This window comes from Cololabis saira, chromosome 16 (genome assembly GCF_033807715.1).
Source record: "Cololabis saira isolate AMF1-May2022 chromosome 16, fColSai1.1, whole genome shotgun sequence".
Classification (NCBI taxonomy): domain Eukaryota; kingdom Metazoa; phylum Chordata; class Actinopteri; order Beloniformes; family Belonidae; genus Cololabis; species Cololabis saira.
Window position 1 is genome coordinate 18,203,362 of NC_084602.1, and position 16,823 is coordinate 18,220,184.

The window sequence follows — 16,823 nt, forward strand, 5'->3', positions numbered from 1 at the left end:
GACTATTTAGTTAGACAAAATAAACGCAGATTATTTAATGTAATTTTTTTTTTTAACAGGATTCTTTATTGGGTAGTCCATGTAATGCATATTACACAATAAACATTTTTTAAAGGATTCGACAGAATACCCCGTTTTATATTTTACCACATACACAAAAAAATAAGGACACAAAACAAACACCCCAAAACACACACACTGCAAAATACGTAATTATAAACAGGTGCCAAAGTAAGTACCAATTACCAATCAAACTCTGACTGAAGACAATAATAATAGGAAAAATAAAGTAATAAAATAAAATACAGGACACAAAAAACAACAAAAACAAAACAAATAAATAAATAGATAAATAAAAAAATAAAATGAAATAAGATAATAAATAAAAATTAAAATAAACAGACATAAGAGGAAACTTATAAAACAAAATAGACATGGTTAGCAATATCATACATCCCTATAATTAAATTAAATCAAATTAAATTAGTCTTCCAAGGATGTGAAAGAATTAACAAAAGAAAGAATATTTATTATATATTTAATGTAATTTTTACTATTTTTTTTAAGTCACAGTCACGTCACAAGCCCCGCCCCGGTCTCGACAGGAAACCGGAAGCTAGGAAGTGATCTCGGATCAAAACAAAAACAACAGCGCTCCTGTGGAACATCTGTAATTGTGTGAAACACCTGCGGGCCCCACGTACACCTGGACCGGCCCAGACGAGCGTCCCGGTCCCCCTGAGCCCGGGCAGACTCCGCGGGCCGGGTGTGAGCAGCATGCAGAGCTGCGAGGCGGTTCTCTCCGCAGCTTAGCCCCAGCTCCATGGCGTCCTCCCCGGGACAACCTCCGCCCGGCTCCGACCGCCAAGCCCTCTCCTCCGGGGGCCGCTCGGCCGCCAAGCCGCCGCTGCCCCGCCAGGCGGCCCCCGCGGGCCCGCCCGGCCCGGGCTGCGCCATGGCGGAGTCTGTGGACGACGCGGAGGGGCTGTACGTGGCCGTGGAGCGGTGCCCGCTGTGCGCCACGTCCCGCCGCAGGCTGACCTGCTGCCGCTGCGTGCAGGCCGGGGACTTCGTCTACTTCGACGGGAGGAACTCCGAGAGGTGAGAGGAATTATGGTCCTGCGTTGAAGCGACGCAGACCCTACGCCGAGGGCTCTGCGTCAGTGTGACGCGGAACCATAAATCAGCCTGTAGGCGGCAGGTGCAGGGGTGACAGGTGTGCGGCTGTCAATCAATCACATTTTATTTATATAGCACCATGGGTGCAGATCATTTCTGAAAAACATGAATTGTCCCCCCCAATAAAAATACACTAAACTATTCAAAATTGAACAAATGTATTTTCAGACTTAAAGGTTGAATATGTAGAATATTTATTAAAAATATATTTCTAAAAAAATAATACATCCACGGTGCGTTTTGAGGTGTACAGAATGAAAGCAATGGGTCTTTTTAAAAAAAAAAAAAAAAAACTGTTTACCACCATAACTGTGTTAAAACATGATCAGTTAGTTTAAACAACTTGTTTAGGGCTCCATATTTCATCCATATATCAATTGATCGTGCATAAAGTAGTCCCATAGGATAAAAGGAAGATGGTGAGAAGAATTTGAGATGAGTAGACACTACATGCCCAAAACCCTTAAAATTATGATTTACGAATATAACAATTAAGTAAACAGTGACACACACTGTTGGCTGTTTAGGACAAATAAACAAGAAAGGTAAGCACAATAAATGATTCCCTGTGCAGTATTTTTTGGCGAGCCTTTACCAATTCATGGCATGGTATGAGTTGCATATTGGCAAAAAATTAAAAATTAAAATCATGTTGGTGTCCCCCCCAATCCTGACATCGGATCTGCACCCCTGTATAGCACCTTTCATCCAGGTACATGAAATACAAAGTGCTTTGACATTTTGACTGAAAAATAAGCGTAATAAACAAAAAAATAAAAACTGGGAGACCAATGCACACTGACATACAATATAGTTAATTAAAATGAAAAAATGATAAAAGTTCAAGGATTAAGGCTAAAAAATAATCTGTCCACAGCAATAAAATATAATAATAAAAACATTACAAGAAATAGATAAATAAATAAAACAAATACCTTTAAAAAATGTTAAACAGAATAAAACTATAAAATTTGATGCTACATAAAAGCCAGACCAAAGAGATGAGTTTTTAGTCTACGTTTAAAAATGTCCACATTTCCAGCTCCTCTCATGTAGATGGCAGCAATGGGTTTAAATTGGTCAGAAAAAGTGAACATGTCACAGTGTCATTAATGGTTTTTACTACGTTTTTTGTTGTTGACAATGCAACGCTCACAGATTGAAAGTATTGAAAGTATCTGTCAAGTTTTGGATTTAAAAATACGGGAAATTTCCCCGCCGCTGTCCCACCAGACCAACCGAGGTCCAATATCTTAAATTTTAAGACAGATTTAGGAGAAAATCTAAAATAACTACTGTCAACCACTTACAAACTACTGTGTAATGTGCTCAGAATCTGATACGCCTATCTTTGTTGACACTGAAATCTATGTATGCAATTCCTATAATAGAACCTAAATTAAAAAAATAAAAGTGGATTAAAGTGCATTTATTTATTTTATATATTTTCAGTTAATATACACATTAATTGTCTTCAAGTGAAACATTTACATTTTCTTTTAAGTTGTCATTTTCACTCATGTGGCTCTCTGGCATTCACTGACTGATGACACAGACGCATGTTTCTGTAACTCCTCTTTAGGAAAGTAAATTTGGTTTTGACCGTTTTTAGGGATATTAACACCAATTCTTCTTCTTTTTTTGTCATAAATATCTTCTCTCTCGTTACATCCATCCATCTCTGATTTGTTGTTCCGAGTTTGTTCCCGTTGTTGCCACTAACCTCGCGAGAACTGCCACCCAGGCTACAGCAGGTCGCAGTTCTTGCGAGGCTAGTGACAATTCAGTTTGCAGTTTTTTTTAATTATTATTATTATTTTTATTATTATTATTATTATTATTATTATTATATAAAACTGGAAATTTACGGGAAAATACTAATTCGGGGGGAGGGCAGGAAAGAGGGGTCAAATACCGCAATGTAGAGGCCCTGCCTAGTAGAGGCTGGACCGCCACTCTGATCTGGGGCTGTGATGTCATGGGACCCCGCAGAGCGAAATGACTCACTGAATGAGAGATTTTTGATAGTGAGGTGAACCCAGTCAAACATTCAAACATGTGCTCTGAAAAAAAAAAATATTTTTTTATAATATGTCCCCTTTAACTGCTTCCAGCTGAAAGCGGCTGCACTTGCTTTGCTCTGTGGTTTTATGGTCTGAGTTTGCATCCGTCAGTTTGCAGATCTCATAGAGTTTTGTTGTGGACAGCTGTCCTGCTGCAAACATGACCTCCTTGTCAGGCAGTAGTTTCCCAGTGTGTCCTCCATGAGATTCCATAGGTTGCATAGCTTTTATCCCATTAACTGTTTTTGTTACTGCTGATTTCATCTGTAGATACTCTGAGAAGTTGGAACGGCTGAAGAAGCTTAAGGAAGAGAAGGAGAAGTTACAAGAGAGGTAAAAAAATACAATTGATGATTAATGTGACTTTTAAAGTGTGATTTTTAAAATCATGAATCTGAACCTTGAAACATATTTTTTTTTTACGATTTTATTGATGAAATAAGCCCGAACCTCTTTGGATGAACCACATTAATGAGTCTGAAACTGACTACAGAATGATAAAATGTGGATTGTTCTGTTCTTAGTGTTCTCCAGGCCATGGGTCAGAGACTGCAGGCTGATGAGATGGTGAGTCCTTATCTGTTACTGTGATATCTCCTGGAGCTGCAGAGGAACTGCCTCTATTAATCTGATGGGGATTTCTTTTGTGTTAGAACATTCAATATAATCCTCTGATGAAAGTGGGTGTTAGTCAAACACAACTTCAGATGAACAGAAACATACAGTCTGACTTTTTATCACAGTGCTTTATTTATTTAACAAAACTAAGCAAAACAACAAAAAAACAAAATGCTTCCTCAGGAATTAAAAATGGGATCTAGGCGCTGCTAATCATCATCCTTGATGAACCATCAGCAGGTGTGCAGATCTCCATAAAAACAGATGTTTTACCAGTTAATGGTCTGGAACATTCAGTTGGTTTCTAACAGAAATGCCAAGTGGGAAAGACATTGCCAATGATCTTAAAAAAGCAACTGCTGCTGCACATCAGTGTAGGAAAAATTATAAAAGCATTTCCAAACTATCTCAAGTTCAATGTTGTACAGTGAAAAGGAAAGAGGAGCACCATCAAGACAGTTGCCCATCTTCCAGTGGCGTCCTAGGACATTTACTACCCAAAACATTCAACAGCTCCATCTCAGAGTTTACAGGCCTCACTGAACATCTTAAATATTAACTGCATCTGAACAGATCAGCAGTCTTCTGGAACGATGTCCTCAGGACAGATGAGACCAATGTGGAGATGTTTGGTGTTAATGTCCAGAACCATGTTTGGATAAAACCAGCAGAAACACCTCAGACCCACTGTCAAGCACGGTGGTGGAGGGATGATGGTCTGGACCTGGACACCTGTCAGTCATTGAGTGGACCATTAACTCCTCTGTAGACCAGAGTCTTCTGGGGACAAATGTGAGGACATCTGACTGACAGATAAAAATGGACTGTAACTGGGTCATGTGACAGGAAATGGTCCCAAACACAGCAACAAATCTACATCAGAATGATGAAAAATAAAAGAATCCAGGTTATGGAAGGACCTGGTCAAAGTCCGGACCTGAACTGGTTGAGATGCTGTGGTGGGTCCTGCAGAGACCTGTGTAGACGTGAAATCTCAGTGGACTGAAGCTACTCTGAAAAGAAGAATGTCTGTCAGATGGGAAACAACAAATAACAATCAAGTACCTGGGAGTACTTCATTTTGCCCACCTGAGTTTGTGTCTTTTTTTTTTTTACTGTCGGGCTTAATTTTGATTTATTTATAATGCTACAGTAGAAAAAAGTTCTGTGTTGTCCATCCATTGGCCGGGTTTCCCAGATCCGACCTCTCTTAAGGATTTAAGAGAGGTTCAAAGAAGGTTTCACTTAAGAGAGAACCCTAAGATACGGGTGTTTCCCAGATGACTTCTTAACACCGTTCTTTAGTTTCGCTCTTTCAGAAGCTCTTTGGAGCAGCTGTCCGGTTCTGAAACCAAATCAATCGATGCCAGGCAAATCGATCACCGATCACTATCAGCGCATTTTCACACGCAGCACTGCTACCTAACGCACTAATTCACTGCTGCCTGTGCGTTATAATAAAAAATTAAGATGATAAATATAATTCAATTACCCTTTTTCATCCAAACGGTGCGTTACTCCGTTATTTCTGGCTACAGTGAGGCTTTTTTTCCCCACACACGGAGACCGGGAGTAAACGTGGTGGGCGTGTGTGTGCGTTCAAAAACATGACGGTCAAGAGCCAAGAGAATGCGAGTTTCGCAAATCGCAACGTGGAATTACAGCAATCCCTGGTTTTTCGCAGGGGTTATGTTGCAAAAAGAACCCGTGATAAGTGAAATTCTTTTTACAATTATAGAGGGCTTTGTAATTGCGGAGATCAGAACCGCCTCGCACGTATTCCTCCTCTTCTGAGACGCTGCATCCCGACTCGTGTCTTTTTATCCTAAACCCCGCGGTGGGTTTTTTTCAAGAGAAGAAAATAGTTATGGGTCGTTGTCTTCGCTCTTTTTTCTTCTGGGCAAAAAGATTCTTTAATATAAACCGACACCATTGATTATATTTGAGACTGTAATGAACGATTCATCAAAGGCTCCTGTTCTTCAGCTGCTGATTCCCTGTCATCACATAGGTGCGCTCGGGCTCGGGCTCGGGCAGGAGGATCGGTGTCTCGGCTGCCTGGACAGCCGGTCCGACAGAACGTCCAGGGGACTGAAGTGCTGACGCACGAATGCGTTCATAAAAACAGTTCTGCTTCGCGCACGGTGACGCGGTTGATTTGCAGCGAGAACATGCTGTATAGCAGCCAAATTATCAAATAAATGATATTCATGATGATCGTTTTATTTGTGCGCATAAAGCATATACAGGAACACACTTGTTATTCCTTATTTTTCTTCTTTTTTTTTTCCCTTTGCTGTCACCAATAAATGCTAAACAATATAAATCTAAAGTATAAAATAGATCAAAATTTGTGCGGGGTGAATTGTTTTAATATCTCATTGCTTGCTGTGATATTGATTTGCCTGACGCGGCTGGATCTGTGAGTCTTTGTTCGCTAAGATGGTTGTAAAGACTGGGTCAGCAGCATCTTTCATTTCCTTCTTAATGAAAGAGATACTTAAGGTAAGAGTGACTCTGGGAAACGCGATTTTCTTTCACAGGCTCCTTAAGAAGGTTTGAAAGAAGTCTTTCGCTGTTAAGAACTACTTAACTGATCTGGGAAACCCGGCCATTGTCATTATTGTCTTACTGAGACCCACTATGATCAATGATTTTTATAATTTTTATACAAAAAAACAGGTTTAATGACATGAGTAAATTTAAACATCTGTTTGGCCAGATACAGCTGTGTTTTTCATGTGTAAAGATTAGAGACTGATGAGCTGATGTTCCCTTTCAGAAATGGAAGATCATGTTGTGTAAGATAAAGATTGAGCAGCTGAAGGAGGCGGTTGCCTGGGGCGATGAGGAGGTGAAGAGCGGTGAGTCTGTCTCTGGGATTTGATTCGTCATCTGTGGGTTTTGCTTCGGTCACATGAGTTTCAGCTGTGCTTCCTCCTCCTCCAGATAAGGAGCTGCTCCAGCGCTCGCAGGAGGATGCTCAGCGGCTGCAGCGCCGGGCGGGACGCCACCAGGAGAAAAGGGACAAAATCGAGCGACACAATCGGCGTCTGGGGGAGCTGTTGGAGAGACGCACCCGGGATCACCAGAGCAGACTGGGTCAGCTGGCGGGTCTGAGGCGGGAACACATTCTGGAGCTGACCACCCACATCTTCCCCATGAAGGAGGAGAAGCAGGGCAGCAGGTCAGAACTGGCACCAGAACCACAGGAAACCTGATGTGACGCAAGCGGTTTAAACATATGCTTGCAGTTTGACCTAGTGCTCACGTCTGTTCTCATACACAACTGGCTGATGTGAACATTAACCCACTTCAGTTCTACGCACGAAGTATGTCTGATAGCAGAGGTCTCCACTGGGGACAAAAGACAGACCCAGACTAGTATTATGGGAAATGTTGATGCACATCAGCGTGGTTCCAGTCACGTAAAGAGGACCACCATGCTGGAGTTAACCTCACATGAGGAGGTCCAAGATGCTGGAGTTAACCCCACATGAGGACAAGTCATCTCACACAGCCGTCATAGTCGGTTCAGGGATGTCCGACTTGTTAGCAGCAGCTCTCTCCGAAAGATTCCTGTTGCTATAGGAACCAACATGGTGAGGACTTGTACTGGGATGGAGCCACTCCTCCCAGTCTCCCTCTGTAACTAGGTCCAGTTCAGCAGAGATCTAGAAGGATCCTCTTGGTGACTTAAATCAGCTGTTGATCCAGTCGTCATCCTGGACCAGCAGACCAGCGTGGTCCCTGAAGACTCGCTCCCTCCAAACTCTTCAATGTCCTCGAGTTGGATCAAAGCTGCCACTGTTGTGTAATTACTGGACTTCATGCAGTCATTTATTGAACACACATGTAATTATGTAACCTTGTTGATTCTAGAACTAATCTCACGTGACTTGGGCCCCATTTACACGGAGCAAAAACGGTGGCGTTTTCATGCGTTTTGGCCGTTCGTTTACACGAAAACAAAGCTCAAAGTCACCAAAAACGATCATTTCAAAGTGGAGATTTTCAAAAACTCCGTTTTCACGTTTGCTTGTAAACAGGGGGAAACGGAGATTTAGGCTTCAGAACGTCACATTATGCAACAGAAGCGTCACCAGCATCATTTGTGCGACCTGTGTTTACAATTTGTTTGGCCACCGTCAATATTTTCTTGTATTTTACCTGTTTTATATTCTAAAGCCACACTTAAAAGTAACTCCACTTCTCTGTCACTCCAAACGAAGGACTCCAAACGAAAGGTTTTGCTGCTCATAGCACCCTTAACAGCGTATTTATCCGGGTTCGTGTAAATGAGGATATTTTTCAAATTGTAGAGGGGGAAATATCCGTTTTTGTAAATAACCGGCTATGTGTAAACCTTAATCTTTGCCTTAATCTTAATCAATATGATCATCAACACCGTTCTCTTCTCAGTGAGAATGAAAGTTCATCTCATTAAACGTGATCGACGTCAGTGTTCCCCACAACCATCACTGATATGTGTTCACATCTTCACGTAACATAAACACACCAAATCAGTTCACTCTGGATTTAGGTTGCAACAATCATTTTATTCATAATATATGTGGGATGATTAGGTTACATGTGGTTTTGTTTCACCGTTCAGGTGTAAATCATAAGTGCTAAAATGTAAAAAGAAATCTTTCTTTCAAATCCCTTGACTTCGGGAAATTTTACAAGATTTTGGTGAATAAAACAGAATTTCACTACTTTTCTAGTTGGAACCATCGATGGCCGAGTTTGTGTGGCGGTACGCATAAAGTGGATTTGACAGCTGGCTGCTGCCTTAAAACAAACAAACAAAAAAGTATTTTTACATCACTGGAAGTGAAGTTGAATAATCAATACATTAATGACATTTATATCAAATAAAAGCTGTTTTATAGTTTGGTACCAGAACAACCTTACTGACACGGTTAGGACTAAATATAGCAACCTTTGAAAGCTCTGTTTCATAACAGGAACGTCAATCCTCGTCCAATAAGTTGTGAGATGTTCTAAAATGGCTTTCTAGAGGGTTTAGCGTCAAACTATATGAATCCAAACTGATATGAGTTCTAGAAGTGGAAGATTTTATCATATTTCTGCATTGTGTATGCTTAATGTTACACTTCTGCTGGATTCTCACTTATGTTATTTTATTTGATACCAGACTTCTTCAAATACGGCTTGTACCTGTATTTCAGATGTGTTATTTCAGAGCAGGGACCTCATTAGGAAGGTCGTAATGAAGTTTACAGGCTAGTACTACAGAAGCTCAGTGTTTCCTCTGCCCCTGCGTTTGTCCATCAGAGACCCCGCGGATGTGATGACGGACTGTGACCCCGCACTCACCTCCAGCACGGTGACTGAGCTGGCCGAGGCCCGGAGGACCACGTACCTCTCGGGCCGCTGGATCTGGGACGACCAGAACGGAGAGACCAGCATCAGCATCACGGGATCCGCCGTGGCGTTGCCCAGCAACGGAGACTGCTCCGCCTACTACAGCTGGGTGGAGGAGAAGAGCACCAATCAGGGCCCAGGTCAGGAGTCAGTCAGGCTCATTTATACAAATCCAAATCATAAAAGTTTGTCATGCTGTGCAAAATGTAAATATACGCAAAACTTGTGTAAATATAAGTTTTCTTTATTTTTATAATTGCAGAACCCATAAACATTTTAGTCACAATAGAACATGAATATGTGCATTTAATGGCAGCAATATGTCTCAGAGAAGTTGGGACATGGACAAGAAATGGCTTGAAAAGCATTAGAGAACCCAGACTCTGGACTGGCCCCTTCTCTAGAAAATGTCATTAAAAGCCATATCGTTATTGAATTGTTGTACAGCCCTCCTCTGAGTTCAGGTGAAGCTTCAGGACATAGCATCCCCTAGCGTCACATGACTGAGCGATGACTGTTGTCCTGCTGTCTGTTGCTGCAGAGCTGGACCACATCAACCCGGCTCACACCATCAGCGCCGCCCTCTGTTACGCCACCCAGCTCGCCACCATCCTGTCTCACATCCTGGACGTCAACCTGCCCAAGAAGCTCTGCAACAGGTAGGACGGGGCGCCGCTGCTGCGCTCTGACAGGTGGGATGTGAGTCACGTGACTGATGCTCGCTCATCTGTGTCATCCTCAGTGAGTTCTGTGGAGAGAACCTCAGTCGGTATCGCTTCACCAGATCTCTGAGCAAACTCAACACCAACACCCTCCACCTCTGCTTCTCACAGGTCAGTTACACACATCTGAAACCCTGAACCTGACGTGATCAACTCCGTTTGCGGTCACGGGATAAACTTTTTAGCCCTTGACCGCAGACGGAGTCGATCGTGTCAGTTTTATTTTTAGCCTAAAAATAAAACTGACGTGATCGACTCCGTCTGCGGTCAAGGACTAAAAATAAATCCTGAAACTGACACGATCGACTCGGCCTACAGTTTAACGCTAAATGTGACACGTATGTGGTTTGACTCCATTTCTGATTTAACTTTTCTTATCAGAGCTTCAGTTATTCATGTTTTTTATCTTTTATCACTGAATGAGGATAAAAAAGTTTGAAAATAAGTCACAGCTAGAAACATTTCGCTCTTTTTGCTTGTTAAGTCGATTGAAACAATGTTGTGGAGAAAATATCGAATACCTCTGTATAAGTATTTGAACCACTAGGTGAGTATCCAAGTAAGACTGGAAATAATAACTTTAAAATACTGATGACTTGACAAATGGGTAGACTTTAGTGAATCTAACTTATCTTTGAATCCTAAGGGTGAAACATGCTTCTCTGATGGTTGATGACGAAATGACAGAAAAAGCAACAGTACAGTTTTACCAGGGGCTTTCAGACAAGATAACTATATATAATTAGTTCTCATGATCAGCTTTGTCTCGTAACAGAAACTGAGTGAACTCGGGGAGGAAAAGAATAACAGAGCAACTGAAATAAAAACTTTCCATCACATTGTTTTGGGCCTTTTAGAAATGAAAATATGGGACTGGTTGATACAATTCTGATTTTTAGAAACTGACATTCCGGTTTTAGACCATGTCAGCTCTTTGTTTGTGTGCACATAAAGACTTGTGCACTGTGATGGATTCTGATGCTTCAGTGAGTAGGAAGGGATGGAAGTGACTTCCTGGTTCTCAAAATACAATACCTTTCAGATATTCTCACAAATTGGAGAGTTTATGAGGCCAGAATTTTTCACTGATACACATTATAATAAAAGAATTCTCATGAAGTTCACGTGTCAAACCGGAGCCCCTCACTATGTGGTCCAGAGAGCGTGCAGAGGTACATACTGCAGTTCATAAATACACATCCCATAATGCATCAGGATTTGTTACCAGGACGCCCTGAACCCATCTACCAGCTGGATATGGGCATCTGAATGAGGATAAGAAAGATTGAAAATAATCTCTAATTAAGTCATGTCTTACAACAGTTGTGTGGTCGAGGACGGGTTTGGAACAAAAATGAGACAAACGTCTGAAGAGGGAAGACGATGGGTTAACGTTAACTGTCACTTTGCTGCAGACACATTTCATTCTTACTCAAAACTGCCTTGATTAATGCTGTTTTGGTGCTTAATGACAGTTTATCTGCTGACCATCTGAGAGTAGACACATGGCTTATGTATCTCTGGGATGTGACCAGAACCAAGTCAGCCTGTCAGAAAACACGTCACAGGCTGGTTGAGAAAGAAAAGTATGTGTTTGACAACAACAATGATGCTTATATAGTATAATGCTACCAATATACATTTTTTTTTATTATTTATTAACCTTTATTTATACAGGTAAAATCTTATTGAGACCGAGGATCTCATTAAAAAGAGAGAGCTGTTTTAGGTGCAGCAGCAAAACACAAAGTTACAGCTTAACTGAATGTGCAAGAGACAAAAACAAAACAGGAACATCTTAATAATAATAATAAAATTAGAATTAAGGAAAAAGGGAACTAGTTGAGACAGTACATGTGCAGACCCGACTGGAGCCTGATCCAGGTTCCAGGCGCAGCACAGGTGAACGCTTTTTTGCCAAGTTCAGTACGGACTGAGGGGATGTACGTGATGTAATCCAGGGACCGGAGGTTGATCAGACTGTTTCCGTGTCAAGTATGTAGACAAATAGGAGGGGAGTGGTCCAATGTTGAATGTATAGACAAATGGATACCAGTGGGTGGTTCTGCGCATGGAAAGTGAAGACAGGTCAGAGAGAGAGTACAATGTGATGTGGAAGGGGTTTACAACCAGTTATGAATCTCAAAGATCCGTGATACATAATGAATTGCTGATGTTGTTTCCTTCAAACTGAGTTTTAGTGGAGGAGCATCACAGCTGTTTATGATGAACTCATTGTTATAACTCTGTTTCTGTCCGTTCAGCACGTCGACAGCGATAAACTCCACCCTCACCACACCCTCAGGAACATCATGTTTCTGGTTGCCCCTGACAACGACAACCTGGGCAGGTGAGATCTGTTTTTGTTGGACAGGAATGTTTTTTTTTTGTGAAGTTTGTCCGAGTCCTTGATTTGTTCAGGCTGGACACCAAAGTGTGTTTAAATGCCATCGGCTGAGTTCTGTCCGTTCTTCAGAGCAGACAGACGAGAGGATAGCTGCTATGAGACAGAGAAAAGACACAAAGATAATGACATTTACACACTTGTAAAGACCCGTTGCATCATGGGACATCCCCAGCCGTCTGGACCTACAGCAGCATAACTAAAAGATGATTCAGGACACCTGAGACGACACTAACTACCGGCTTTATCAAAAAGGAAAGTTTCTGATGACCATTTTCCTTTTAAAATAATATGTTTTTGAAGCTTAATCTTAAAGGCAGAGAGGATGTCAGTACAGACATCTCTGGTTTATCTTGACGTGTCAGGAGATGGATGTGAGAAGAGCTACATGGTTAGACAGTCTATTCCTAAACTGGTTCATAAGATTTATTAAATTATCAGATAATCTGTGTTTTCAGGCTCTAAACTACCGGTATTATTGCACCTTTTCCCAGCAGCTTCAGTTTGGTTTAGTTCTTACACAAGCCGGCAGTGGGGGCTTCTCCTCGCCCATCTGTCACAGTCCATCAGTGCTCTTGCACTTGTTGATCCTGGTGGACATGTTGGAGTTGATCATAATTCTGCCAGTTTAACTCAACACTCATGTTCACTGCTGGCTGTTGGTACGCTCAGTTTTACACTAGTTGCGTTCAGTTGTTAATATGTTCAGAAGCGGTGCAGAGAAGGTCAGAGGGAGCTGGATTGGGTCTTTCTCGACTTTGAGAAGCATATGGTAGAGTGCTGAGAGAGGAGCTATGGTATTGAATGAGATATTTCAGAGTTTTGCAGGATATGTACAAGAGCTGTAAGACAGTGGTGAGCTGTTCTGTAGGTTTGACAGACAATTTAACAACTTTAATGAGGGGGGGTCTGACAAACCAGAGGGGTGTTCTTTTTCTTATGTGTTTTCCCATCGACTAGCTGAAGTTGCATCACTGCCTCCTACAGGTAAAAACAACCGTGGATTTAGTCTTTGCAGGTGGAAATCATGTACCGGTTTATTTGTTATAAATGGTTTATTTGTTATTTATTTGTTCATAGAGCAGGGTGTGACCAGACACGCTTAGAGCTGTCCCCTAGTGATCAGATCATGCTGATGTTAATATCAGATCCAAACAGGGTCCAGGTTACGTTCATGGAGACACAGCTGCTGGTATCTTCTATCTCAGTGGCTAACATAGCGTTGGACAGAGAGAGCTCTAGAGGACGATCCTGAACCAGGAGCTGTACATTCACCTGCTGACTGCTTCTCTCTGTTGAGCTCAGGACTGGCCCGTTTGAGGTGAGTGGTGACCTGGAGGAGTCCATGGAGTTTGTGGAGCCTGAGGCGGCAGGACCAGCAGAGGAGAGCGGAGATGAGGTGGTAACAGACGAGGAGACGGACCTGGGCACAGACTGGGAGACAGTTCCCAGTCCACGGTTCTGCGACATCCCCTCTCAGGTACTGATGTGTTTATCAAACGTCCTATATTCTGCTTTCTCTGACTTTAAAACTAAAGTCTTACACCCATCTTTCAGGCATCTGGCTGTTATCTTATGAGGTGCAGAATTGACCCTTTGTCAAGCCCTGCCCCTGTTGCTAGGTCGGACAAAACTGTCATCTCTCCCCTCCACTTCCATTGTAAAAACAGGGTTTTACATCCCTTTACTTCTAATTATTGTACCAAAGACAATCAACAGCAACTATATATAAATAAAAAAGAGTTTAAAAAACTGAGGTTTTTGGCGAAAACGAGATCTTTTGATTAGTTTAGCTGATAGCACGGTGGAAGGGTTGAACTGCAAGTCTGGCAGTCCACATAGCTTTATCCAAAGCAGACATTTTTCGTAATTTACCGATGGTTTTGGGATGAAATGTTTTCCTGTAATTCTCTCTGGGTAGCGGGTGTCACTTTTACCAGTGCCCTGAGCACACCGCTTAACCATATTAAGATAAATAAATGCTTTCGCGGTCGCAGCTATAGGTTGTAGTCTGCTGCCGAGCCAACTTTGTTTTGGAAGTACGGATTGGATTTCTGCCAGTTTGGGGATAAAAATACACTGCACCCTCACTGCACTGTGTGCAGTATATTCCCAATTACTTATTACTAATCACTAATTATTCCTTTTACTAATACAAAGTTTTAAAAAAAGTGATTTAAATTTCGATAAAAGTCAAGAAAAAGCTACGCTTTTTCCAGTTCATTGGTGTTGGTCATCAGTTCATCAGTACTGATGATTAGCAGCACTTGGCTGTTACTAGTAAATACTATGGAAGCAGTAACCCCCTAACTGCTACTTTGTTATATTTGTTTCATTTTTTGTCCGAATTATATTGGTTAAAATAAATTCCAGCCGAGTAGATAAAAGTTCTGTACTGTTCATCTGAGGTTGTATAACCAAAACCCACTACGATCAGATGGTTTTTCACATGAAAACATCTCACATAACCTGTCATATGACTGCACGTCACGTTAGGTGCTGGTGAGGATCAGGTGATGATTTTATTTTCATATGAAAAATCTCAGACAGAGTTTATTGTCTGTAAAATTTCAGCTTCAACACTCAGGAAACAGAAATGACCTATCCTCCTTCCTCTCCTCCTGTCTCCTTTCTCCTGCAGTCCATGGATCTTTCCCAGAGTGCACTGCAGGTGTCCCAGCCCTCTGCGAACACCGGAGGGATGATCTCGTCTGCAGCCGCGTCCGTCACCTCCTGGTTCAGAGCGTACACGGGTCAGCGCTGACGTGGATCTGACGCGTCGGTTCAGCACCAGCAGACGTCCGCATGGCTGTTGTCTCTGGTCGGATCAGAATCTGACTCTCCAGGCTTGTCTGAACTGTTTTTTGTTTCCAGAGCAGCTGATGTTGTTTTAAAAATCAGGTGTGAGGATCACCTGTTGAGGATGGTGGCCCTCTGAAGGTTCCTGAGCTCACAGACTCTAGTAAATGTTCCAGCTGACCTGTCCTTCTGAATAAAACCACTGTCTCTGTGTTCGATGGGTGTGAATGGCCTGACTCTGTGCTGAAAGCAGTCCAGTCATGTGACTCCTCAGACCTCCGTCTGGAGGGTTTGAAGGGAAGCTCCAGCTCTTCGTGTCCTCACGGCTGCATCTGGACCACATCATCAATCTAAACCCATGAGGATAAACTGGGCTTTTACTCATTAAATCCTCAGTTTAAACAGACCTGTAGGAGCTGAGCAGCGTTAAAAGGGTTAAATCAGTTAAGAACACCGCATCTTCAATCTTTAGTTTTACTTTTGTGTTTGTTTTTAAGAAAGAGGCGTGAAGATGGCAGGAAACCAGCGGAGATCACGCTGATGGTTTTCAGTCTGAACATTAGTTTTCTTCTGAAACGAGGATCAGCTGCACATGTGGCCACAGCAGGATCAGAAGGTTCCTGGCTGTTTGGTCTCAACACAACAGGCTTTATCTGGACACCAGGAGCTCTGTCCAGAGATCCTCAGCACAAGAAAACCACAAAAAACCACAAACATTATGTCTTGATTTCCTTTTTTAAGTGAAGAATATGTCACTTTGAACAAACACAAGTTTATTCTTTGCTCAGAAGTCATTTGCTCCAATAAACCTGCGGTTTGCAGAATAAACATGATCCAGCGTTACAATGCAACTCTACTAATGATCAGTTGGTTACTGTTAAACCATTTAGATTAATTTCTTTAGTGAATAACAATCAAGTGAATTAAGGGTCAGATTTTCTTTTTACAGTAAACTCATTTGAGAGTTGAGTGTGAAGGATTACGTCCACATTAGATCATATTTGATTATAAACAAACCTTATCCATGTTAAAGCTCCAGCTCCGTTTCGGGGCATGCTCAAATGGGTAAAAACAGTCTGAAAACAACTGAAACCGCTGACAGTCAGCAGTCGACAAGAAGACAATGAAGTTGCCTGCCGCCCAAGGTGACAGCGTCGGCAGCCTAGAGCTGTTTCTCCTTCCTTGAGCCAAGGATCTTTTTTTTCCTTTAAAAAAAATCACGAGGCACACTATCAACCAAAAATTTCAAAAAATGAAACTGACCTTATATTAATATAAAGTCATTCCCTTCCAAGTGTTTTGAATAGGAATCAAATAAACACAAAGAAAAAAGTATTTTATAATCTTTCATATTTCCACTCACTCAGTGAAACCTGTACCTGTGCCAGAGCTGATATCCTGGCGGGAATTGAGGAAAGACACAGAGCTCTTCCTCATCAGCTTTCAGTCTCTGTGCTTTTAGTTTTATAGCAGTCAGGCATGAGAAGCTCCCCTCACACAGATACAGTAGGTCATGGAAAATGTGAGCAACGTCAAAATAGCTTTGTTGGCCAGGATGGGGAACTCCTTGGCCGTGGCCAACCAAAAACTGTCCTAAGATAGACCAGCAAAGCTTAGCTTTACACCACGGTTTTCTCCCAGTTCTGG

General features: G+C 42.0%; 1 protein-coding gene across 1 annotated transcript; it reads left to right on the plus strand.

The window, feature by feature from the left end:
* Positions 1–607: 607 nt before the first annotated feature.
* Positions 608–15,392, plus strand: atg14 (autophagy related 14). Its single transcript, XM_061742958.1, has 11 exons — positions 608–1,101; positions 3,513–3,575; positions 3,767–3,809; positions 6,643–6,724; positions 6,810–7,047; positions 9,162–9,391; positions 9,793–9,910; positions 9,994–10,084; positions 12,238–12,323; positions 13,683–13,857; positions 15,019–15,392. The coding sequence occupies exons 1-11, from the start codon at positions 824–826 to the stop codon at positions 15,139–15,141; spliced, it is 1,527 nt and encodes a 508-aa protein (XP_061598942.1). The 5' UTR covers positions 608–823; the 3' UTR covers positions 15,142–15,392.
* The last annotated feature ends 1,431 nt before the right edge of the window (positions 15,393–16,823 follow it).

What these genes read in the sequence shown, in the direction of transcription:
- atg14 (XM_061742958.1), top strand. Translation starts at nt 824, where the DNA reads ATGGCGTCCTCCCCGGGACAACCTCCGCCCGGCTCCGACCGCCAAGCC. An exon ending in GAGCACCAATCAGGGCCCAG is followed by an intron (nt 9,392 to 9,792) that starts GTCAGGAGTCAG and finishes CTGTTGCTGCAG; the next exon opens with AGCTGGACCACATCAACCCG. An exon ending in CCCAAGAAGCTCTGCAACAG is followed by an intron (nt 9,911 to 9,993) that starts GTAGGACGGGGC and finishes TGTCATCCTCAG; the next exon opens with TGAGTTCTGTGGAGAGAACC.